Source organism: Astatotilapia calliptera, chromosome 3 (genome assembly GCF_964374335.1).
Source record: "Astatotilapia calliptera chromosome 3, fAstCal68.1, whole genome shotgun sequence".
Classification (NCBI taxonomy): Eukaryota; Metazoa; Chordata; class Actinopteri; order Cichliformes; family Cichlidae; genus Astatotilapia; species Astatotilapia calliptera.
Genome location: NC_137424.1, coordinates 80043134 through 80067818, shown reverse-complemented (window position 1 = coordinate 80067818; position 24685 = coordinate 80043134). Strand labels below are relative to the sequence as shown.

The 24685-nt window shown below is 40.0% G+C and overlaps 1 protein-coding gene across 1 annotated transcript in view; it reads left to right on the top strand.

Annotated features, from left to right (window-relative positions):
* LOC113009816 (cytidine monophosphate-N-acetylneuraminic acid hydroxylase-like) overlaps nt 1–21848 on the top strand; it is a 51137-nt gene extending 29289 nt beyond the window's left edge. The window contains exons 5-15 of the mRNA XM_026148393.2: nt 8320–8510; nt 9287–9367; nt 9470–9536; nt 9650–9731; nt 9810–9947; nt 10327–10462; nt 11231–11374; nt 12433–12607; nt 13724–13840; nt 18909–19024; nt 21443–21848. Coding sequence (XP_026004178.1) covers nt 8320–8510; nt 9287–9367; nt 9470–9536; nt 9650–9731; nt 9810–9947; nt 10327–10462; nt 11231–11374; nt 12433–12607; nt 13724–13840; nt 18909–19024; nt 21443–21560 — 1365 coding nt within the window. The 3' untranslated portion in view covers nt 21561–21848. The remainder of the gene's footprint in view (nt 1–8319; nt 8511–9286; nt 9368–9469; nt 9537–9649; nt 9732–9809; nt 9948–10326; nt 10463–11230; nt 11375–12432; nt 12608–13723; nt 13841–18908; nt 19025–21442) is intronic.
* The last annotated feature ends 2837 nt before the right edge of the window (nt 21849–24685 follow it).

Sequence of the window (24685 nt, the reverse complement as noted above, 5' to 3'; positions counted from 1 at the left end):
GGGCGGTTATTTTAAATTTGTCTAAAATTGTGTAGGCGCTAAAGCTGGCAGATCTGACAGTGGTTGTAAATATAAGACGTCGTTGTAATATAGAATAAGAAAATTTGGTGTGAGAGATCTCTGTGTGTCGAGTCAGTAATGCACTGACTGCCTGCTGCCATTTTTAGATGGAGAGTGTGTGTGCATGCAAATGAGGCAACTGATGCAGAGCGCATGAGAGGACTATGCTTTCGGTTTTGTGTGATTATTCAGCCCTATAACTATTGTTTACAAATGTGGATAAATGTCTGCGATTAAAATGCTGGCTTAGTAAATAATAACATTGTAAATATATGAATGGTGACAGCGTTTCAAAATAGAATATAAGAATTGTTTGTGTTTAAAACCAACGTTTAGGTAAGAAGATTTAAGGTGGATTTGAAGGCATAAACAAAAAATAAAAGGGTTACAGTCTGCAAGTGTTGTTAATTCATGAGCTGACTGGATGCAGAGTAAGTGGAGTGGTCATCCTGAGAGGATTGAATGATACTCTAATTCTGTGGCCAAGTCAGACATAGGTTTTAAGTAACCATGAGCCACTAATAAGCGTGACAGATTAATGAATATGTGTAAATTGAACTTGTTAAATAGCCTTAATAGAAGTATCTCAATGAACACGCAATGAAGTGGACTTTTTAGGGGTAGTTTACCATTGATACCATAAAAAGCAACTTAATTAGTAGTTCAATAACAAATTTTAAAGATAACCTTTGTTATTTGATAAGAGAGAGAAAAATTCAGGTTACATATAGTAAATAAATAAGGGAATGTTAATCTCTGCGTCATTCCACACTGAAATTTCAATTGTAGGGGATCATTTGGAGGTGAATTGTGTAGGACACGGGGAGACAGAAGAATCTCCCCATGAGTTTTCGGTGTGCATAGAAATTGAGGAGGCTGAACTGGAAGCCTGCCTGGGTCGTTGTTTTTGTTTATTTGAGGGTCTGCTGGAAATTTGTGAGAACGACCACCTTGATATGTGGGAGCCTTCTCGGGCAGCGATTTTTTGTTAAACATGTGGCAGGCTGTGCAAAATGGAGAAAGCTTTGACATGGTGAATAAAGGTGTGAGAGGTATTTCTTTGGTGATGTAAAGTAGGAGGTTTTAAAGTTTGAAAGTGTTTTTAATTTGAGAGAGGCATGAGTGATGTTATAAGAGTTTGAGTTTCTTTTCTTTCAGTTTAAAACACATAAGTACATACACTTGGTACACCTGTTTACTCTTTGACTTTATTAAAACAGACGGTGTATTTGAGTTTGAATTTCAGTAATTGTATGTTGATATGGTAATTTAGTTTTATGTTAGGTGAAGGAGATGTCCATCTCTGCGTCTTGCAGGATTGAAAGTGAAAGTTGAAGGTTGTGATGTGAATGCTGTGAGTACTCGATTTGAATGATTCTGTGTGAGGTGTACAAAATACTAAATAATAATAACACTATGAAAGTTGATAGTAGAGTGAGTGCAAGGTGATGTGTGAACAGAGGAAGTCTGAGAGAGAAGTGTGTGCGTAGGCAAAATGCAGAGTGTGTGCGTGAAATAAGGGAGTATTGTTTTTACATCAAGGTTTAGTAGAACTAAAGTAGAACGTCACAAACAAACAAAAGAAGGTAAAATGAAGAGAGAAAATAATGTGGTTCCCTGACCGGGAGAGAAAATAACTGACAATTACATTAATGAATAGAAAACACACATACACAAAGTGCCATATGTGAAATTATTCTAGGAAGGAGTCAGAAGTGCGATAGTTTAATATAAGATGCAATGAAGGAAGCAGCTTACACTCCTTTAATTTCCAGAGCCAGTGTGTTCCCTCCCCTGCCCACTTGGGCCCCGTATCAGGCGAGTATGGAAGGCTGGATAGCCCATGACGGGTAAGATCCCACCTCGAAACCCTGGGACAACCTAAGGCAGGCACAGTCACGATTACTCGGCTTCAGTAAGAAGACGGGACCTGATGGGTAAGGCCGCTGGGCTGAGGCAGAGGGGGTAAGTGGCAAGTGGAGCCCTACCTTCTGGCTGAGGACAAGGAATGCTGCTATTTAAGGTAGGAAATCAGAATTTGGGTTAGTAAATTTGGGGAGGAGAAAATTGACTGTTTAAAGGCAAAATTATGAAGGAGTCTGACACACTGCAAAAGCACCATATGCAAATTCACACACACAAACAGAAAATGCATTAAACTTATAAAGACAAGACAAGCTCATGGAGTTTAATGCAGAGATAGAGATTAAACCTGGCTAAGAACACAAACATATGCAATGAAGAACAGCTTGCTATTTTGTATGAATGATACAATGGTGTGAATGTTTAATAAAATACATTTGTGTTTGTAATTGAGGAATAGAAGAAGCCATATGACAAAGGGGGTTATGTTTTATGCTGAATTGAAGTATGTTACAGAGCATAAGGGGGTGATTTTTGTGTGCAAATTGTGTGGTTTTAATGAGACTTTTGGTGTATTGAGGAGGTGAAATTATGTGGTGGCAAGACTTGTGTGTTTAAGGTTGTTGAGGTTGTTGTGGTGAGGGGTTGATTCTGTCAGTTAGGTTGTTGTTGTTATTTTTGTTTTAATAGAGGGAGTTTTAGGAAACATGGACATGTCTAAAATTGGGCCCATTATTTTGTAACAGTGCACTTAAAGAAAACCTGTCAGGTGACTTTGTTTTGTTTTTATGAGCTAACAATCAGCTCTATTTTTCATTTCTGTTTTAAGCAGGCCTGCAACAGTGAATAACGGCGCTGAAAATTCTCGGGAAGAGCAAATATAAGGCGGCTTTCCAGATTACAATTGGCTGAGGAGAGCTACCTGTGGGGACTATTCAGGTCGTAAGTCCCTGTAAAAAGGATTTTATGCGAGTCAATCCAGTCCAAAAGCATAAAGAAATATTTTCCTATGGAAAATAAAAAATGACTGAGCTCATTTTGCTGAGGGTGGAGTATCTGATCGTGCGGGAAGCTCCACTATCAGCAAATACATGGTGTGACTGCATGTGAGTGAATGTGTGACTGAATGTGAGTGAGGATGAATTAATGTGGACAAACAATTTGTTTTTACCAGAGAAAATTTCTGTTTTGTTTTGTTGACTGGGGTTAGATTATGGGATTATAGTATATTGTTGGGAGAATGCCAAATGCTAAAGGGGAAATATTTTTTGATGTAACTCAGTTACCATTAATTGTAGAAACACATGACTGATAACTGTTCTGTTTTAAGTTTATTTTATGACATACATTGGATCATGAGTGGGGAAAACTGAGCATTTTTAAGTTTTGTATAGTATCTTGACACATGAAATGTATCAAGATAAAGGGGGGTTTAGGGTTTATTAATTTAATTGTTTAATAATTTAGGATCATTTTAGGACCTTTTGGGTTTTTGATCATGGTAAAACTGAAACTGTTATTTTTAAGTTAAGGTTAAAGGATTAAAAGTGAACTTGTCACGGTTTGCGAGGCAAGCCGTGTGGAGTTGTAGAAAAGGACCCAAAAGGCGGCAGCTCTGGTGCAGGTGAATATTTATTTACAACGGTGGGCACAAAACAGCACTGGTGGAAAAACAAGAAACCGGAAACCTAAACTGGGTAAGCTAATAACACAAACCAGAAACGAGACGCAGGGAGACCGAGGGGAGAACACAGACATAACAGGCTGGGGGAAACATGGAATAAACACAAAGAGAGACGAGAGCTCATAAATAGACAGAGGGGCACAAGGGGGTAAGAGTCACAAAGGGAAAAAACACTTAGGGAACACCACAATAGGACACCTGAGAAAACCTGGCCTAAATAAGGAGCGAAAATACAAGGAACCAAGAATACTGGGCCAACATGGCCCAGGACCATGACAGAACTGAATCCTGTTTAGAGGATACAATGCCGGTTTTTCAAAGCTGGGAATAATTCTTAGAGGGAAAATTAGTGAGGGTTGAAGGAGTAGAACAGCTTTGATTTCTTTTTAATTTCTAGAAGTAGTGGTTATAATGTAGGATTACACATACAGATATTACATAGGAGGTATTTTTAGGATAAAGGGGGGAGCTTATAAATAGAAATGATTTTTATACATATTGCATTTTGTGCTTTTAAAGGAGTTGTGGCTCAAATTTGTCTCTGGAGGGTCACGAGCCTTTGGCTAGCGCTATGATTAGCCAATCTACTGTGAGGATAATATGAGTTCATGAAGGATTGCACACGCTTACAGACACAGAGTTAAGAAACACACATGACAGTATTGATTCCAGGCAAAAGGCCTTAAATTCATTTAGCTTTTAACTGAACTTAAAGAAGGACCAAAGAGGAAGGAAAGCATATATTTTGGTTAAGTCTGATAAACTAGAATTAGGAGGTATTGTTACATTAAAGGAGCAAAATGAAATAAAAAGGCTATACCAAAAACAGGTGATAACATAGGAAATGTGAGGTTAAAATGAAGTTAGTGTTAACACACAGGAGTTGTTTCAAGGCAGCATTTAGCTATGATGAAATGTATATAGGAGTAATTGCTTATATGCTTAAACTTAATTGATTAAAGTGGTTGTTTTCTTTTGGAGTAGAGGAACTTGCAGCAGCGACAATTTGTGCACAGGATGTTGATGATCAGATAAGGGAAAAATAGAGCGAGCAACCGGACGTGAAAGCAGGGCTTAAAGAGTTTTAAAGTGATGAGGAACGTTGAAGAATGTACATAAATACAAGTCAATAAGTTAAGAAGATAATTAGGATCAGGCTTTTGATTAAAGAGTCCCAGATAGGATAAGTTAGGGAGGTGCAGGAAAAGGTGTTTTGTTTCCTTTGCAGAAGATTGATCTCGGCGACCACAGGAGGGGCGAGGATCCTGGAGATCTCGAGGTCCGAGACCACCAGAGAGGGTCTGAGTGAGGACACAATGTATTGTGACCTCTGGTGTTCCAGAGGTCAAGAGAGGGAGTGTGGAGCAGGGAAATTATTTTACTGCTATTGTTAAATAATTGTCATTATTACCATTGCATTAATAATATAATCTGGAGTTTATATTGCATTCAGGGGTTGAACAGTGTGTGTCTTTCAGAAAGGCTAAAAGTCACAGGCTGACAGGAAACAGGCTTGCAGAGAGTTTGCAGAAGCAGGAAGTTATTTTGAGCAGCAGTATGATCATTGCTTTAACAATGTAACAGATAGCTTTAAGAAGGCCTTAAGATGCTTATGCACACAGTTATTATATTTAGTAGAGGTTCTTGATTAAAACATTTATTTAGTAAAAGTCATATCCATAGTTTCAGTTCGATTATTACACATACGAGAGTGGTTTCTGTCTCTCTGTCTGGTGAGGGGTCAGGAGCTAGTCGCGAGGTGAAACAGGGTGCAATTGTGGTTAGCACACAGACGCAGACACACACACACTTTTAGTTAGATTCATTTATGGGGGAAAGTTTAATTATGTTTTGCTGATGTTGCAAAGAGCAGTTTGTCGCAGAACTGCTGCTGAGGTGTCAAGATGACAAGCGAGCATCCGGCAGTGACAGGATGCACCTGTTATGAAGATGGAAGACGATGTTCTTTTAAACTGTGTTAAAAGGTCATTGTGGTTTTGATTTGACGTATGTATATATCCTGTCTGTGACGTATGAAGGGGCGTCAGTAATTCAAACCCTGATGCTATAAAAATCTGTGTATGCTCTGATTAAGTCGAGGACTACTGGCTGTCTGCGTACAGAGTGTCTTCCCACGCGTGTATTCATTAAAATCATTGTTTGACCAAAGACCTACTGGACCAAGAGTGGTTTGTACTCTCCCTCCTCAATTTTGAATCTTAACAGCGCTCAGTTATATACCAATTCACTCCCAGTGGCTCTTGGCTGCTTGACAAGGCCTGGTTCCCCCTGTGGCTTCTGCTCCGTGGCTGCTGGGTGACCCCAAATCTGGGACTCTCCTCAGCTCTTTCCAGGAGAGGGTGCGGCTGCCCCTCCGTTGGTCCTCCTTGGGCTCTCGTGCTCTGGGGGACCTCTGGATGTCTAGGGCCTGGATCTCCTCCATGCCTGCTTCATGCCCTGGGAGATGGGGCTATGGCTCCCCACACCCTCTAGCAGATTGTTGCATTGGCAAACCTTTTAAATACAAGCACTCTCATCCACACAGGTGTACACACAGGTGCTCATAGACACAAACTATACCTTTCTTGGCTATTACCTCAAAGCACATTGTGCGCTGTCAGTCTTATATGCTGCACAATAACATTCAATATTTAGTATTTACTGTTGCTTACACTTATCTAGGTTATTGCAATGGTGTTGTGTTTACTACACTGAACAAAAATATAAACGCAACACTTTTGTTTTTGCTCCCATTTTTCATGAGCTGAATTGAAAGATCTGAAACATTTTCTACATAAGACCCATTACTATCAAATATTGTTGACAAATCTGTCTAAATCTGCATTAGTGAGAACTTCTCCTTTGCCGAGATAATCCACTTTTAGATAAGCCGCTTTTACAGCTGTGGCTCCAGCAAACATCAACTGATACTAGAAATTAAAATCGAATGAATTATAACAACAGCTGATCAAGCTTAAACGTGCTGCTGTTGTTTAGCGCGATAAACAAACAAGAGAGAAAAGCCGATCATTGATCAGTTTCATGATTGAAGTTGCAACAGGCGAGAGAATGACAGGGGAGGCTGCATATCGACAGAATAAATCCAGCTTTGTGTCTTCTTCCATTCTACCTGAAGTACGGGACAAACTGTGTTCCTTTTCGGCTCAATACGAAACGCATAATATTTTCTCTGAACGTGGGACGATTCCATTTGTACGGAACGGTTGGGAACTCTACGAACTAACCCTTATGAATAAAATAAAGTTCAACATCAGTAACTTAGCGCGCACACAGCTGTATAGAAACTCGTAACTCGTACTGCGTGCTGCTAGTACGCAGTACGAGTTATTGTAACTGATTGTAAAAAGTCAGCACAACGAAAATAAACTACACCTAAACTCGGTTTATATCTGACCCAAATGGAGTGCAGTTCATAACTTCTTACCTGAAATTCAGTTAACCTGACACAGCCGCCTTGGGTCTGCTTCTCCTGCCTTCAATTTCCTGATCCATGGCTGCCATCTGTTTGAGGCACCACAGGTCGATCGGCGGCTGCCTCGCCGCCTCGTGTGTGTCTTTTTCCCGCATGTGCTTTCTGTCATACACCGGTGGCTAGCTGCCCTTTGTTGGAGCTCCGCTTAGCCACCACGAGAAAACTCAGTTATTTTCCCACATTAACCAGCATCTGGACAACCACCTTTCACTGTTTATACCATTACTAAAATGAATAAATGAATCATCGGCCCATATAAACAAAAAATAAGTCCAGCTGAGACGAACACTATTTGTGAGCGATCGGGGAAATGAGTGTGAGCAGCCTCACTGAAATCCAAGCCCGGGTGCTTTTGAGCGAAGCTAGCTAGTCGCGCTAGCTAGCTAGCAAGAACTGTTGCTAATATGGGATGTCTTGATAAAACGAGCAGATATTTGAAGTTTACACAGCTACATTCTCACCTGAAAATATCTTAAAAGTTTATTTTGTGACCTAGAAACACGAATAAGAGGAATATAAAAATGAGGTGGCAGCTGCCATTGTTTCACTCGGTAGAGGCGTACTATTTGTGGGATATGGAGTTTTCCACCAAGCATACACGCTTTCGCTTACCGTATATATTCAATGGTTCGCGCAACCTTAAAACTTCCAATGGCTCCTGAAAGCAGCGATGCTGTGCGCACCGTTGATTTTGTCGTTATTACGGTAATCCAAATAAGGGTAGACAGGGTGTACCACTCCCAGCATACCACTAGAGAGAGCCAACACACCACAAATGAAGTCTGTTTCTATGGGGCCAAAAGATGAATCTTTCCCAATTTGCACTTAAATCTAAATATTTAAAAAACTATAAAAGTCATAAACACCAAAAGTCATAGCATACTAGTCCAGATCCAGCCGCACAAAATGATATAACATATGTAACCCTTGTCTCAAAACTGTGCAACAGATAAGCGTGGGAAAATTTGCAGTAAAATATTAATATTTAAAAAACTATAAAAGTCATAAACACCAAATGAACCTTGTCTCAAAACTGTGGGGCGAGTTACGCGTCAAAATTTTAGGCGGAGGATTGAGAATAAGAATAATAAATCCGACGAATAGTAATAAGTGTTCCTCTTGGCATAGGCGCACTTAATAATAATAATAATGAACTAAGAGTGAAAAGTACATCAAGTATAGTCTCCAAAACATAAATTTTCTTTTACTTTCCCCTCAGGTGACATACTTCACCCATGCCTGCATAGAGCTACAGCTTGGCAAGAGAAGGTTCATGTTCGACCCCTGGTTGAAGGGTCCTGCGTTTGCCAGGGGCTGGTGGCTTCTCCATGAGCCTCCAGCAGACGCCCTGGACAGGCTTTGTGGTGCAGATCTCATCTACATCAGCCATATGCACTCAGACCACCTCAGGCAAGCTCTGCTAATATTGTTAAATACATAAAAATATGCATTACATATTACTGCCATTTTTGTTTGAAGTAAATGATTCAGAGCAAACACAGTATAGTATCTACAAACAGTTTTTGCTTCAGCTGTTCTATTCATCTTGATTACACAGAATTTTATTGATTTCTTATGGCGCAATATTGTAATTTACATTACAATACTTGATCCATGACCAGCTGCAAGCAAAATCAAAAAGAGGAAAACAGCACCAGCTGCATACAGTCACAGTAAAGAGAAGGTATACTGTCCTTAAATTAAAGCATGTAAAAAGACTTTTACATCCTTTAATTAAAAAATAATTATAATTAATTACAAATTATTACAAAAGTAATGTAGAGCACTCTGCAATCTGGCCAGTCAGTACAGTGTACTTACTCTCAGAAACAAAATGATCAGTGTAAAATTACCAAAATTACCACTACTAAAATTACTTACTTAAACTTAAAATGTTTTACACAATATTTCAATTTACTTAAAGAATAATTATTTTTTGTTTCACGTAAATGTCTGACTTGGTATTATGTTAATCTAATGTAGCCAAATTTAAGTACTTCTATTCTCTGCTTTGAACAGCTCTTCAGAGCCCCTGAGAGAAATAAAAACATTTTTGGAACGTTAAATATTTTTATTCCTACTGGCTAGAACCTCAAATACAAAATCTACAAAGAGACCAACTTTCAGAAATGAAGGGTGTTTATATTTACAGTGCAGGGCACTGACTTTTTCTGTTTCCTTTATAGTTATCCCACACTGAAAGTGTTGGCAGAAAGAAGGCCGGACATACCGATATATGTCGGCGACACATCCAGACCAGTGTTTTGGTTAGTAATGAAGTGGAGCTGAATTGTCCCCATAAATTACAGAGGGAATAAATTATCCAATGTTGGTCTGTTATTCACATACGGGTATCTCCGCTGTGACAGGTATATAAAGGAAAGCCAAGTTAAGCTGACCAATATTAAAGTCCTTCCCTTTGGTGTTTGGCAAAATGTAAGTCACTGCCTCTATCATTTGTTTAAGAGGAATTACAAAAAAACATTTTGTATATTAAAATCATATGATTTCCATAAAGAAGTAAAAATGAATCTTGCTGTCTCACTCAGATTGATGATCACCTGAGATTTATGATCCTGATGGATGGGGTACATCCTGAAATGGACACCTGCATCATTGTTGACTACAAAGGTGTCATTTTGAATAATATAATTACTTGTGCTGTAAAAATAAGTCTGATTATAATATAAAATGTTGTTTTTATTGCAGGTCATATGATCCTCAACACTGTGGACTGCACCAGACCGAATGGAGGAAGGCTACCACAAAATGTGGACGTGATGATGTCTGACTTTGCTGGAGGAGCTTCTGGATTCCCCATGACCTTCTATGGAGGGAAATACAGCGGTGAGCCCGAGTTAGGTTTGCTTAGTTAGGTTTTACCTCCACCTACACACAACAGCATCTATGCTGGAATCTTTGATGGTTACATGTAGCTCTTTTAGCGATGTAAGAACGGACTTGTCAAACTGATATGTTGTGATTGTATTGTATTGTATTGTATCTTTATTTGTTTCAGACATATAAAACAAAAAAACAATATATACACACACTACATATATTTTCATTTACAGATACGAATATATATGTAGATATACACACACACGTATGTGTTCAGATAAACAAAAAAGTAAAATAATGAAATAAAACAAAATCAACAGTGATCAACAGTGTCAAAGTGCACCAAACTGCTGAGATGAAGCAAATGTTGTTGGTGTGTTTCCAGATTCCTGGAAGGCAGAGTTTATCAAGAATGAGAGGAAGAAGCTGCTGAATTACAAAGCTACACTGGTGAAATCCCTGCAGCCGAGGATCTACTGCCCATTCGCTGGATACTTTGTGGAGGCTCATCCATCAGACAGGTAGAGTTTGTAATAAGGGTTTGCACAGCATCAGAGATGACTTAATAAAGTGCAGAGCTTTTTGGTTTTGAACTACTTTTATGTTCCCTGGCAGAAGAATCCTCACAACAAAGTTAGCTGATCTGATCTAAATTCCAAGGCCAAAGCTGATATGTAGTTCATCTGGACAAGTTAATATTTAAAACACAACTATGTACAATAACAAACAAAACAGGGTTTGGTCTATATATGGGCTCCTTTTTCTATCTATTCCCTGTTTAATTGTAGCTCTGTTTCAGCTGTCTATGAGCTGATATGCAGTTTATGTTGACAAGTCAATCTACAACCATGACTCCACTTTGATGAGCTGCTCCTTTTATACTGAACTGTGTTTATAACTGTCAGCAGCTTAGATTCATTTATCATTGATTTTAAGATTTTCTATCAGGTTTTTTTTTTAACGTTACAAAATTCTCCCAGTCTTGTTTTGCTGCCGCTTCGATGTTTGTGAAATGTATTGTTAGCATAAGACCTTTAAACTGAAGACTTTTTTTTTCTCTTTGATTCAATACATTTGTTATGTTATTAAATAAGGATGTGATTAACATTATTTACATCATACACAGCATTCATGTTTTCTGGAAACATGGTTGTACAACACAGTTGTGGCCTTATGTTTTGACAGTGACACTACTGCTAATGACTGTCAAGCTAAACACATGAGACCTAATTTGTGCTTTATGTGTCCCTTTACTTATGTGTCTGTTTGTACTGTGTGTTGGTTGGAAGATACATAAAGGATACGAATTTCAAAAACAGTGCAGAGGACCTCAATGCACTCATTAATAAGCTTGCACCGGCAATCAAAACTTGGACACCGCAGCCAGGTGCTGTGCTGGACCTCGGCCTCGCTCTGAGAGACCCCACCAACAGGTTGGAATAGCTCACATGTTTATCTGTGTTTTCCATTCCTGGTCGATGTGGGAAAGAAAGAGACTGTTATTCCATCTTTGTAATACAACTACATAAAACACAGAAATTTAAACAGTAATGTCAGTCTCTACAATGCCAGTGTATAAACAGATCATTTTGTTTCTGAGAGTCTGATGAGGAAAAAAATCTCACTGTCCAAATATTCATTGTCTGCACTGCAAATGTAAAAGTAAAATGTGTCACTTTTATTGATTTTTCTTTGAGCTGTAGCTTCAGCCCCGTCTTTTTCCCGTTTTGATGTAAGTGCCCAGTAAATGTATATGACTTTGATTCTTACTGACAAGCTACTGCTACTCAATTATTTCATGTAAAGGAGAAAATCCAAATCTGACTGCATTTGCCTATGTTGTGTGATAACATGATGGCATTATTTTTTTAAAGAGTTATTATCATTATAAGGAGCACAGGCAGGATTAGTAACTTTCCAAATATACAACAGGGGTCTCAAACTTAAATGAGATGTGGGCCACTGCTGGCATTGTCATGTCATTGTATGCCAGTTTAGTGTTCAAGTAAAATGGTACTACAAAACAAACAAACAAACAAACAAGAAACAACGACTAATAATTGTGAAAATGTAGCCTTTTGTTTTGGTTTGTTTGGGGTTTTTGTTTTTTCAGATATTGTATAATAAGACAAAACTGCAAATGTGAATGCAGATTTTTTTTCCTCCCTCTTAACTAACTGAAGCCTTTCATTGAACTACCAAATAAACACACTGGTACTCTCTTTGTGGCAGCACTTCGGCTATCATTTTGTTCTTATTTAACAAAATAAAAATGCAGACATAAGTGTACACATTAGTTTTTGACTCTCACTGAACTAACACAGCCAGTCACTCAGTATGTTTGTACTCTCTGCTCATATTGCCTTCATATGGCTGCAAGTGGTCCCTGGGCTATGAGTTTGAGACCCCTGTAATACATCATGTAAACTGCACATGCAAGTGCTAAATGAAATATTTTCTTTGCAACTTTCTTTGCTATGACCAACCATAGGGAGGCCATCACCAATCCCCCAGCTAGTGCAAAAATCTACAAGGACAGCTGGGAGTTCGACTTGTATGTGAATGAGTTGAAGAGCGCCATCAAGTCTGACATATTTAAGCATCAAAACTGGATCCAGTTTTATTACACATGGGCTGGCTTTCAAAACTACAACCTGGTTGTGCGGGTAAATGGTTTTGACAGAAATGTTTTACTTTTCTTTGGCATTTAATTTGTTTTCATGATCTTTCCTACTTAAAAGCATTTCTCTGCTTACTGCTTCATTATAAATAAATAATAAAGAGGCCCCCAGAAAAGTTAAAATATATACACTTGTCCATTTTTGCAAGGTTGGAGGGGAATGCATAACCCCCCCTCCCAAAAAAAGGGGAAAACCCCCCAAAACTATTGTATATTGTGGCCCTTTGATGGACTAGCAACCTGCTAAGGGTGTACCCCGCCTCCCACCCTGTCAAAACTTAGACTCCTTCCTCTGTGAACATGAGTTAGACAAGTGCTAAAAAAATAGATGGATGGGAGGAAATTCAATAAAGAGAACATTAGAAGGAACTAAACATGAATTATTCACTTACAGAATTCAATTAAGGTATTTGGGATTAGACTGTGATGACCAATCGCAGCAGAACAGAATCCCAGCAGTGATAGGGAAAGGGCAGGACCGCCCTCTGAATTTAGACTGTGAGTTGCACGATGGTGTCTGGAAGGGAAAACGACAGATGAGATTTAAAGTCGGCAGAGCAGAGGCTGATTGGCCTGAAAAATCTGTGGGACTACAGATCTTCCTTTTTGAATTTATGAATAAGCTTCATTTGGCTAATCCAATGAGCTAAGCTGTTAGCAAAGCTGTTATTCCTCATATTCCTCTATAAAGTTTAACAAAATTAAAAGGAACTTCAATATTTTCAGTCTGACATTTCGTGTTTGATGAACATGCATGAACATTGGTGTACTTTTTTTTTTGTTATACCTGAGCAGAAATGTTCCTTGTCTTTATCTTTATATGTTTTTTTTTTTAAAAAAAATTCCGTCATGCCTCAGCAGCCTCTGCAGTACCTTAACAGAAACTAGAAATAGAGATGTAGTTCACATCCTGCAATGATGACATTTTAAAATGAAAGACAAAAAAGCAAAATAAAAACCCAGCTCTCTGCTCTGATTCCTCATCGTCACTTCCCTTCCTTCCAGCTGTTACGAATCACCTTGGCTCACTTCTTTTTCCATTACATTGCTATCTTACTCAGAGTGGATGCAAATCTGCTGAAATGCACATGTCTCTGTGTAGGTCATTGAAACAGATGACAAGTTTGAATGCATCACTGACGGTTATGACTATCTGGTGGACTTTCTGGATCTATCATTCCCCACAAAGAGACCAAACAGAGAGCACTCCTACTTGGAGGTGAGTCACTATAGAGCACTAAACACACAGACAGCAGCACAACAGAACCTGAATAATAGTAATTTGTCATGACTACCAAGATGATTTCATGATGAAATTATCATGTGTTCCATCTAACATATGGAACATGTTGTGTATATATATATATATATAAAAAAACACCCAGCACGCCCCTGCGGGCGGTTTATCCTTCAAGCTCGGGTCCTCTACCAGAGGCCTGGGAGCTTGAGGGTCCTGCGCAGTATCTTAGCTGTTCCCAGGACTGCGCTCTTCTGGACAGAGATCTCCGATGTTGTTCCCGGGATCTGCTGGAGCCACTCGCCTAGCTTGGGAGTCACCGCACCTAGTGCTCCGATTACCACGGGGACCACCATTACCTTCACCCTCCACATCCTCTCGAGCTCTTCTCTGAGCCCTTGGTATTTCTCCAGCTTCTCGTGCTCCTTCTTCCTGATATTGCTGTCATTCGGAACCGCTACATCGATCACTACGGCCGTCTTTTTCTGTTTGTCTACCACCACTATGTCCGGTTGGTTAGCCACCACCATTTTGTCTGGATATCCTCCTCTATCTGCCGGTGGTACATACCGTGCAGGGGCCTGTCCTTCCATGATGGTTCCATGATGAATAGGATGAATAGGATGACGGACCTATGGATTCTTCGAGATACTGTTACCACGACTATAGGTGTACTTCTGAAATAAAGGTGTCACAATCCTGGGTTGGTGACATAGTGTGTTGAGTTTTGTTCTATTTTTGATCTTTGATTTCATCATTGTTATCTCTATTAGTCTTTTGGTTTCTGTAACAGTATTTCTAGTAATTTAGTGCTGTGTTCTGTGATTTCTAGTTCTTCGATTTTGTTCCTGTGTCCTTTTTGTTCAATGTCAAGTCTGTGTCTGTCATGCACTACCTGTTTAATTTTGATAGTCCTTGTCCTTGTGCAGTGTGTTTAATTTTGCTTCTTCTTGTCTCCGGGACATGCTACAAGCTTGAGAGCTAGCAGACTTTGTCCGCTCACGGCCTTCCATGCCTGCAGTTCATCTGTCTGCAGTTCAGTCGTCTGCTGTTCAGTCTTCAGCTCAATCTTCTGTTCAATATGCAGCTCAGTTACCTGCTCTGTCACCTGCTGTTCAGCCGTCAGTTCAGTTACCTGCTGTTCAGCCGTCTCCTCTTCAGTCGTGTGCTGTTCAGCCACCTGCTCAGTTGTCTGGAATTCAGTCATTGGCTCAACCGTCAACCCAGCCACCTCCATCCTCTGCTGGAAGCTCTGTAGAGCTTGTTCAACCAGCTAAGGACTTCATCTTGCTGGCCCTGCCAAGACAGACCGCCTGCACTGCACAGACCCAGCCGTTGCATTCCGAGCCAGCTTTGTTCCCTGTGCAGTTACAGTTAACTTCATTCCTGCCAAAAAACTCCGTGCCTGCTGGTTCTCTTTAGTCTCTGCCAGAGGTTTCTGGGCCTCGTTATTCTGTCTCATCACCGCCAGAGGTCTCTAGACCTGCTGGCCCTGCGTCTGTCCCTTCTAGAGGGTCCGGGGGACCCATTCAGCTGTCTTCTGTCTCCGCTGGAGGGTCCGAGGGGCCTGTTTCAGCTGTCTGTCTCCGCTGGAGGGTCCGAGGGGTTGCTTCAGCCATCCCCTGTTCCTGCTGGACGTCCCAAGGGGTCCCTTCAGCCATCTGTCTCCGTCGGACGCTCCAAGGAGCCGGTCCAACCATCAGTGCCACGAGCAGTGCCACCAGATCCATCATCTGCAGCAGCCATGTCACTGGCCATTCAGCCACCAGGGGTTGCCACACCATCGTTTGGTCCTTCCCTCATCTGGTCCTGCCTTGTCTGGTCCTGCAGCTGCCACACCACGTCCATGTCCAGCATGTCCACATCCGTGTCCAGTTCCAGCATCGTCTGCTCGTCCATGTCCTTGTCCACGTCCAGTTCCAGCACAGCCTGCTCCTCCGCATCAGTGTCCAGTTCTAGCACGGCCTGCTTGTCTACATCCAGCTCGACGGCCACTTTCCAGGCGCCTCAGAGTGAGACCAGTAACCCTGGGGAAGCAATGGAGATTCAGTGCAGAAGCTGTTTGAGTAATAATCATGTGGAATGTGAAGTGTTTGGACAATAATAATGTGGAGTTTGGTGAATTAATTAAGACCAGAACACAGTGACTGTAGTTAGATGTAAATGTCTTTGTCAAAAAATACTCCAAGGTTCCTCACAGTGTTACTAGAGGCCAAGGTAATGCCATCCAGAGTAAGAATCTGGTTAGATACCATATATCTAGGATTTTCAAGGCCGAGTACAATAACCGCAGTTTTATCTGAATTAAGAAGCAGAACATTAGCGGTCATCCAGGTCTTTATGACTTTAAGATATTCCCGCAGTTCAAGTAATTGGTGTGTGTTATCTGGCTTCATGGACAGATAGAGCTGGGTGTCATCTGCATAGCAGTGAAAATGTATGCTATGTCTTCTGATGATACTGCCCAAGGGAAGCATGGATAATGTAAACAGAATTGGTCCTAGCACTGAACCCTGTGGAACACTATAATTGACCTTAGTGTGTCAAATCAATTAAATTCAATTTTATTTATATAGCGCCAAATCACAACAAAAGTCGCCTCAAGGCAAAGAGGACTCCCCATTTACATGCACAAACTGGAGTACGTTAGATAGATATGATACAAACCACTGCAGCACAGTACCTGTAATACCTCCAGCATGTTCTAAACCCTCTAATAGGATATTATGGTCAACAGTATCGAACGCTGCACTAAGGTGTAGCAGGACAAGCAGAGAGATGAGTCCACTGTCAGAGGCCATAAGAAGATAATCTGTAACCTTTACTAAAGGGATCGTAGGGCGATTGTGACTCAAGAGTTGGGAGGTCGCCTTGTAATCGGAAGGTTTCCGGTTCGAGCCCCAGCTTGGACCGTCTCGGTTCTTGTGTCCTTGTGCAAGACACTTCACCCGTTGCCTACTGGTGGTGGTCAGAGGGCCCGGTGGCGCCAGTGTCTGGCAGCCTCACCTCTGTCAGTGCGCCCCAGGGTGGCTGTGGCTACAATATAGCTGCCATCACCAGTGTGTGAATGTGTGTGAATGGGTGGATGACTGGATGTGTAAAGCGCTTTGGAGTCCTTAGGGACTAGTAGAGTGCTATACAAATACAGGCCATTTACCATTTTAAAGCTGTTTCTGTGCTGTGATGACCTCTGAAACCTGACTGAAACTCTTCAAATAAGTCATTCCTCTGCAGATGATCTGTTAGCTGTTTGACAACTATTCTTTCAAGGATTTTTGTTATGAGAGGAAGGTTGGAGATCGGCCAATATTAGCTAAGGCCACTGGGTCAACAGATGGCTTTTTAAGCAATGGTTTAACTACTGTTAGCTTGAAGGTCTGTGGTACATAGCCAATTATTAGAGATAGGTTGATCATATTTAAGATTGAAACATTAATTAAAGGCAGGACTTCTTTGAGCAGTCTTGTAGGAATGGGGTCTAAAAGACAAGCTGATGGTTTGGAGGAAGTAATTACTGAAGTTAACTCAGAAAGATCAATTGGAGAAAAAGAGTAAGTGAATATCAATGGTAATTAAAGTAGCTGTAGATAATATTATATCTGTGAAATGATCATGAGTAATTTGTTTCTCTAATGGTTAAAATTTTATTTGTGAAGAAGTTCATGAAGTCAGTACTAGTTAATGTTAAAGGGATGGTTGGCTCAATAGAGATAGAGGTAAAATTATTAACAAGATAATCGATCTCTGTTGGAGTAGCGTTCAGGTAGCTGCTCTGCTCTATTTTGGTACCGGGCACTGAAGATGAAAACAGTGGGTGGATTATATAATAATGCAGCTGCATTATATAGCCACATTAACAGAGGTTATTTTTCAACACTGTTACAACTCTAGTGACATATTGCTACACTTGCATTTCCTGGACCAAGGAGCAATCAGAATTTTTGTGTTGCACAGGAATATTTAATCTGGCTCTGTTCTGATGAAAATGGAACTGCTGGACAGGCTAATTTTGTGATTGTGGCCCTGCAAGTAGCATTATTTACTTTTAACCCTTAATGCTCCAGTTGGAGTGTGCCCGCTCCGTTTTGCGTAACTATTTTTAAACCCCTGTAGAACTGCAGCCACGTAAGCTAGCGCAATAATTTTTTTTTTGAATATGAAACCGGAGGAGTTGTATCTTATGCCATCAGCTTGTCCTAGGTCACGGTTTCCTTCCACATATAGCTTTGCAAAAACTGCATAAAAAGCACTTGCAGCAACAAAAACATAATATTCCAGAAACACGCTTTGCCGATCCTATCAGCTGTTCATAACACTTCCTACGTTGGAATAGACGTGAGCGCGAACTATTGCATGTCCCCTATCACTTGCCCGAAATCGGAAGTGATGTCATTTTCGCAGAAATTACCTTCAGGGCCTTATAAGCCTATACTGGTTTTTTTTAAAATCATGTTTGACTTTATGACTTTCTGTATCGTTTCTGGGATGCTTAGAACTCAAATTGGACTGCTGGATATAGTTTATTTTGATGCATATGCTTCTTTTTTGCAAATTTGTATTATAATATTCATTTTAGTTTTTCCTGCAGTATATAAAAATTGGTGCATTTCAAAAATAAAACTATGAAGACACTCAAAATAAATTTCCTGTGAAGGGAAACTATTTTGTGCAACTCTTTTGTATTTACAGTTTTGAGGAATAAGACTCTTAAATTTCTCTAACTAGAAATATATGTTTAATTTTGTAGTTTTATTGCACTTTTTTGCAGTTTATGTAATTACTATGCACTTAATGCATACATATTATTAAACATTGGGCTATAATGGTTGTATTGATGTATTGCAACTTGAAATGCTCCTAAAAATGGCACTACAGCATGTAAAAATATAATATAAGCTCTGGCAAACTTGGTCCTCTTTTAGATCTTAAAGGGTTAATGTATTAAGTGCTTGTACAAGATGTAAAAGACTTGTAGTTTGAGGAATTCGCAAAATATTTCAAGAACATATTTGCTTGCACAGAGCAGTGACCCTTCTTGGTTTCCTTTTAGATTAAAAACAGGATTGGAGTGATGAGGTACGTGGTGCTTCATGGCTGTCTATGGGATGACCTGTACATTGGCTTTCAGAACCGCATCAGCCGAGACCCAGACATCTACCACCACAAGTACAGACATTTTATCTGATATGTTTGAGAATTCTTTCATGTTCTGTAAATCTGTTTTTCTGTTCTTTGCTCGTTGACAACTCCTCATCCAATTGACTTTAAACGCAGTGGGTGTATTGCTGGCTTTTCAGGGAGTTTTTAGGAATGCCATCCAGAGTAAGAATCTGGTTAGATACCATATTTCTAAGATTTTCAGGGCCGAGTAAAATAACCTCAGTTTTATCTGAATTAAGAAGCAGAAAGTTAGCGGCCATCCAGGTCTTTATGTCTTTAAGACATTCCTGCAGTTTAACTAATTGGTGTGTGTTATCTGGCTTCATAGACAGTTAGAGTTGGGTGTCATCTGCATAGCAGAGAAAATGTATGCTATGTCTTCTGATGATACTGCCTAGGGGAAGCATGGATAATGTAAACAGAATTGGTCCTAGCACTGAACCCTGTGGAACACCATAATTGACCTTAGTGTGTGAAGACGACTCTCCATTTACATGCACAAATTGGAGTGTGTTAGATAGATATGATACAAACCACTGCAGCGCCAAAAAAATTTGGCCAGATTTCTAGAAACCAGAGCTGCTCCATCCAAAATGGGATGGATGCCGTCTCTCCTAACTAGACCAGGTTTCCTCCAGAAAGTTTCCTAATCATCCAATTATCTATAAAGTCCACCTCGTGAGCTTTATAGACAATTATAAATTTTTATTTGTTTATCTTTATACATCTTTATATGTTTGGAGAGTTGTCTGAAGGACAACGATTTAGTAATCCTGGGCTCTGGCTGACAGGCTCAGTACATACTAACACGTGGAATATTACACAGTCTGAGGTGTGATGTTAGAGGGCTGGTCATGGTGGTTGTGCTGATGCAAGACATGCTCAGATAGATCTGAATTCAAATTTTCTTTTGTTTTTTTCAGTACCTGTCAAAAGCAGCTATTATTGTAAGAAAAAAATACATCTTATCCATAACTAGGAACACCTGTGACTACTCCACTCATGATTCACCTAAAACAAACCTCTTATATCAGTCAAAGTAGTTCAAATTCTCATAAAGTTTACTTTTTGAAACTTTTCTTATAATACATACAGGTGTATACTGAATTAGGTTTACATATGGTAAATACATTGCATTGGCACAACCATCACTACCAGTCAACTAATGTCACACTTGCAGACTGAGTAATGCTGGTGGTACATACTGAGCCTGAAAGAAAGCTGACCCCTGAGTTCACTTACACACAACTCTGCATACACTTTTGAGGATCTGACTCAGCAAAAATACAGCCAAGGTCACATGTAAAAGGACAGCCAATTCAAATGCTGGGTAAGTAAATAACTTACCTGCATTAGCAGTGCTTTGAGCAAAGCTTTAAGACTGTCATTGATACATATTTCTAAACACTTACAGATTCAGTTGCACATTAACACATCTGATTACAAAGACAGATCCACACAGATAAAAATACATACAGACCTGAAGTGAGATACAAAAAATACTTTTTGCTAAAATAACAGTATGGGCTCAAATTGTGGTCATAAATATTTTGTACTTGTAAATCAGAATGCGTAGCTGTCAGTTGTTACCTTGTAAACCAAAATATCTGAAAAGTTTATGTTTGTGCATCTATAGATGAGAATTTGTGTGTGTGTGTGTGTGTGTGTGTGTGTGTGTGTGTGTGTGTGTGTGTGTAAAAAAAAATTGTGTTCGTAAAAAAATATTTACACAAGTTACAATTTTTTTGTCTTAAGGTCAGGTTACAGATACAAAGCAAAAAACTACATGTAAAACTCTGCACTCAAGTTCCTGAGCTGTGTGTGAGTTTCAACTTACATGTACGAATTTCCCTTTTTTTTTCCTTTCACTTGATTGGTCAATGTCATGTCAATCACAAATTTAACAATCCAATCAGAGAACAGATGGGTTTGGCTGACAGAGGGGTGCTTTACTTAGAACTTAACACAAAAAACTTTTAACCTTCTGTTTAGATATTTTGGTTTACAAGGTTACAAAACTCAGTTCATAACTATGCATTCTGATTTAAAATTACAAAATATTTATGACCACAATTTGAGCCCATATAACAGCCCTATATATGCAACACTTACTCCTGTTCTCTGACAGAAACGGCTGTTCCATACTGTGTGTGGGGGGAAGCAAACAGACAGATACACTCCTATTTTTATGGCATGTTTATTTGTCTGTTTTGGAAAGGATATGAATTGCCATTTCCAAGCCTAATAGCTCTCAGTTTAACTATCACTACAATGAAATGGTTACTTTTGTGAGTAACTTTATGATTGCCGTCATGTTATGTTTAGAGGACATATGGAAATGATAACAAAAGAAAAATAACTTGGGCTACATGTAAATGGTCACTGTACTAGTCTACCATTTAATCACCTTCTTTTGGCCTCTAGGTTCTGGAAACACTTCCAAGCAGAGCTGCCGCTTTGCAAGCCCGACTGGGAACACTTCCAAAAGCAGGTCGTCCCCATCAGTGAGACCGGGATGGGAAATAACTGTGCCTTGTCATGAATTTGCATTCTGGATTTGTGAAGATCAAGTTACTGTTTTCTGATTTATATTGTGAAAACTCAAGACCTTCTTGCTGTAAGCACCACACCACCTTCTGCTGTGCCTCTTTTGTGGTGGAAGATTTCTTTTCTGATTCACTGATCACTTTAGTAATAGTAATATCACTTTCTTACTAGCTGTATGCATGAACGTTATTACAAGTGGGCCTCGTGTTTATGGCACCTTCACAGAGGGCCCATTGTAAAGTCAGAAACATTCAGGTGTGTCTGTGTGTGTGTGTGGGGGGGGGGGGGGGGGTACATAGATAGATAGATAGATAGATAGATAGATAGATAGATAGATAGATAGATAGTGTGAAGCCCTTCTGCTCGTCTGTGGAAGTAGGGGAAGCAACAGTTAAGTGAAGAATATAGTCAGAGATCTCTCTCTTTGAAGGTATAGGCCTGTGAGGTGGGTGTGGGATGGAATAAAATGTCTTTTGTTATTATCTAGCCTGCAGTATATTGTATTAACAAATACAGCTTATAGCTTTCAGACTATATTGAGATGAGCAAACGTACTGGCAATCTTTGAACTCTTGTTATGGGAATGACTATAATCATTTTATACATATTGTATTCTGTGCCTATAAAAGAGCTGTGGCTCAGTCCATTAATTGAAGGTCAAGAGCTTTGGCCAGCGATATGTCTGGCCAGTTGCAATACACGCTTACAAAACACTTATATCAGGTTATTCTTAATGATCTCTTATTTGTTTATATTCTTTTATTAAGTTTTAAGTAGTATCATTTGATTAAAACATTCACTCAATATATTACACATATAGTTTCAGTTGTGTACGTGCTGGCCTTCTGTCTGGTGGAAAGGTTACAAGGTTTAGCTGGTGAGGTGAGAGGTGAAACAAAGTGCATTTCAGGTTGACACATACACACACAGTAGATAGACTCATTTATAGACTCATTTTGCTTGTGACAGCAAAATTGTGCCTGCAAAAGAGCAGTTTGTTGCAGAATGTGTGCCTGATGTTCCAGACGATAAGCGAGTGTCCGGCAGCGACAGGAAGACACCTGGGATGGAGACGAGGCGATGTTCTTTTCAAAATGTGTTAAAAGTCATTCTGGTTTTGATTTGATGTATGCATGTATTGTATCTGCTTAATGCATGAGGGGGCGTTATAAATTTCCCTGATGATATAAAATAACTGTTTGTGTATTGTTAAGGAGAGATCTACAGCTGATGTTTTGCAGTGTACATCTCCCACACGTGTGTTCATTAAAATCATCGTTTGACTCCACCCGGCCGGATCAGTGTTGTTATTTGGATTACCTCCTGTATCCCTCCTCGAATATTTTGAATCCGTAACATGGGGTAATATGTAAGAGTTGTGGAATGTCTTTGTCTGTGTGTGTGTATGTAAGATGTGAGGGCGGCAGCCATCGTCAGAGATCACCCTGGTGTTTGAACTCCAGACTTCAGACTTGTGAAGGAATGGTGGTAGGGGTACTGGCGACAGCCTGTATTGGTCCAGACCATTACCCTTGCCTGTTACTGGAAGGTTCTGACAAAGAAAGCAGCCAGTTCTTGTCAGCAGCTGGAACAAGATGTGAAGAATAGCTGGGTGCAGAAATTGTTGCTGCTTTCTGCAAAGTGTGTCTAAAGACCTGATGAAGAAAGAGAAGAAAACATCAAAGACTGAGCAGAAGAAACTGGCAGAGGCAGTTTTTCACATGTGCAGGAAACATAGCTGAAGATGGAGGAAGAAAGCAGTAATAATCCTAGTTGTCATTATTATTAAACAATATATTATACTTATTATTGTATTCATTTTTTCGCAAAATTTTTCCAGTCGGGCTACCAAAATCTATCTCTGCCCTGCCCGTCGGCCTATCGTAGGAAAGTAAAATATATGTCAATGCTTTTGCATTCTTTCAGAAATGTAGCTGGGTAATTATGTCATTGGCATCGGTGAGCCACTGTCAATATGTGACATATTGAAATCGCGTTTGAATTTGCGCTTGTTTTTTTGCTTTCACTTTGCAATCGCACGAACTGTGTATAGAGAGCGACAGCACTGATTGGTGAGTGACGATAATTTGCGCACCAATTCCTCTGACATCGTCTTATCAATTGTTAGCTTACTATGCAAACATGACAAGTGAAATCTCCTGCAGCCAAAGAAAAGCTTACCACAAAACGGAAAGTTATGACAAATCAGACTATAAGGCAAAAAGAAAGTGCAGCTTTATGGTTTCATGGACAAAAGAATTTCTGTGGCTGCAATATGACGAGCTAAATAACGAGGGCTGCACATAAGTGGTCCGCAGGTGCGCATTCGCTGTCAAAATAAAAAACACGCACAAGATAAGAAGTTGCAACGCGTGTTTGCATACATAAGATTTTCTGGAGGAGGACAGACATTTGCTTAGAACTCTTAAAGATGTCGAAGATGTCATGGTCCTGAGTCTGAGGACTCAGTGTTTTGTGTTTCCTTATGCTTTTGTTCATTCCGAGTGTGTATTCTGTTGTGATTTTGCCATTTGTTAGGTTTCTGTTCTTTGCCTGCCTGCTCCCACTTCTCTGTGTTCCCTCTGTCTGTCCATGGTGTTATTGTGTCTGCTCATGAGTCTGCCTGTCAAGTTCAGTGTCCTGTCTGGTTCTCTGTGTCTGTTAGTTTCCTGTTTTATTCTGAAAGTTCATGTCTCATGTCAGTGTGTTCAGTTTTACCTCTCCCCTGTCTCGTTAGCCTAATTGCTCCCAGCTGTGTCTCCCTCCTGTGGCCCATTCCATGATTACTCCCCGTGTATTTAAGCCCTGTGTTTTCCTGTGCTCTCTGTCGCGTCCTCTGTTTAATTCCATGTTAGTCTGCATTATTCTGTTACCCGGTATTCATTCTGTGTCTCTCTGCCATCTCTCTTTGTGCATTTTGCTCCTCCTCCTGTGAGTGTCTGGTTTAAGCTTTGTTCTTTAGTTTTCCCAGTTTATGTTTGTTTACTCCCTGCTCTGCTCCTCCTGTTTTGTCACCTTCTCACCTCTGTAAATAAACACTCACTCGCACACCAGCCAATACCTGCATTTTGGATCCTTTTTTCAATACACCACACGACTGCCCCCAGCCGTGACAGAAGA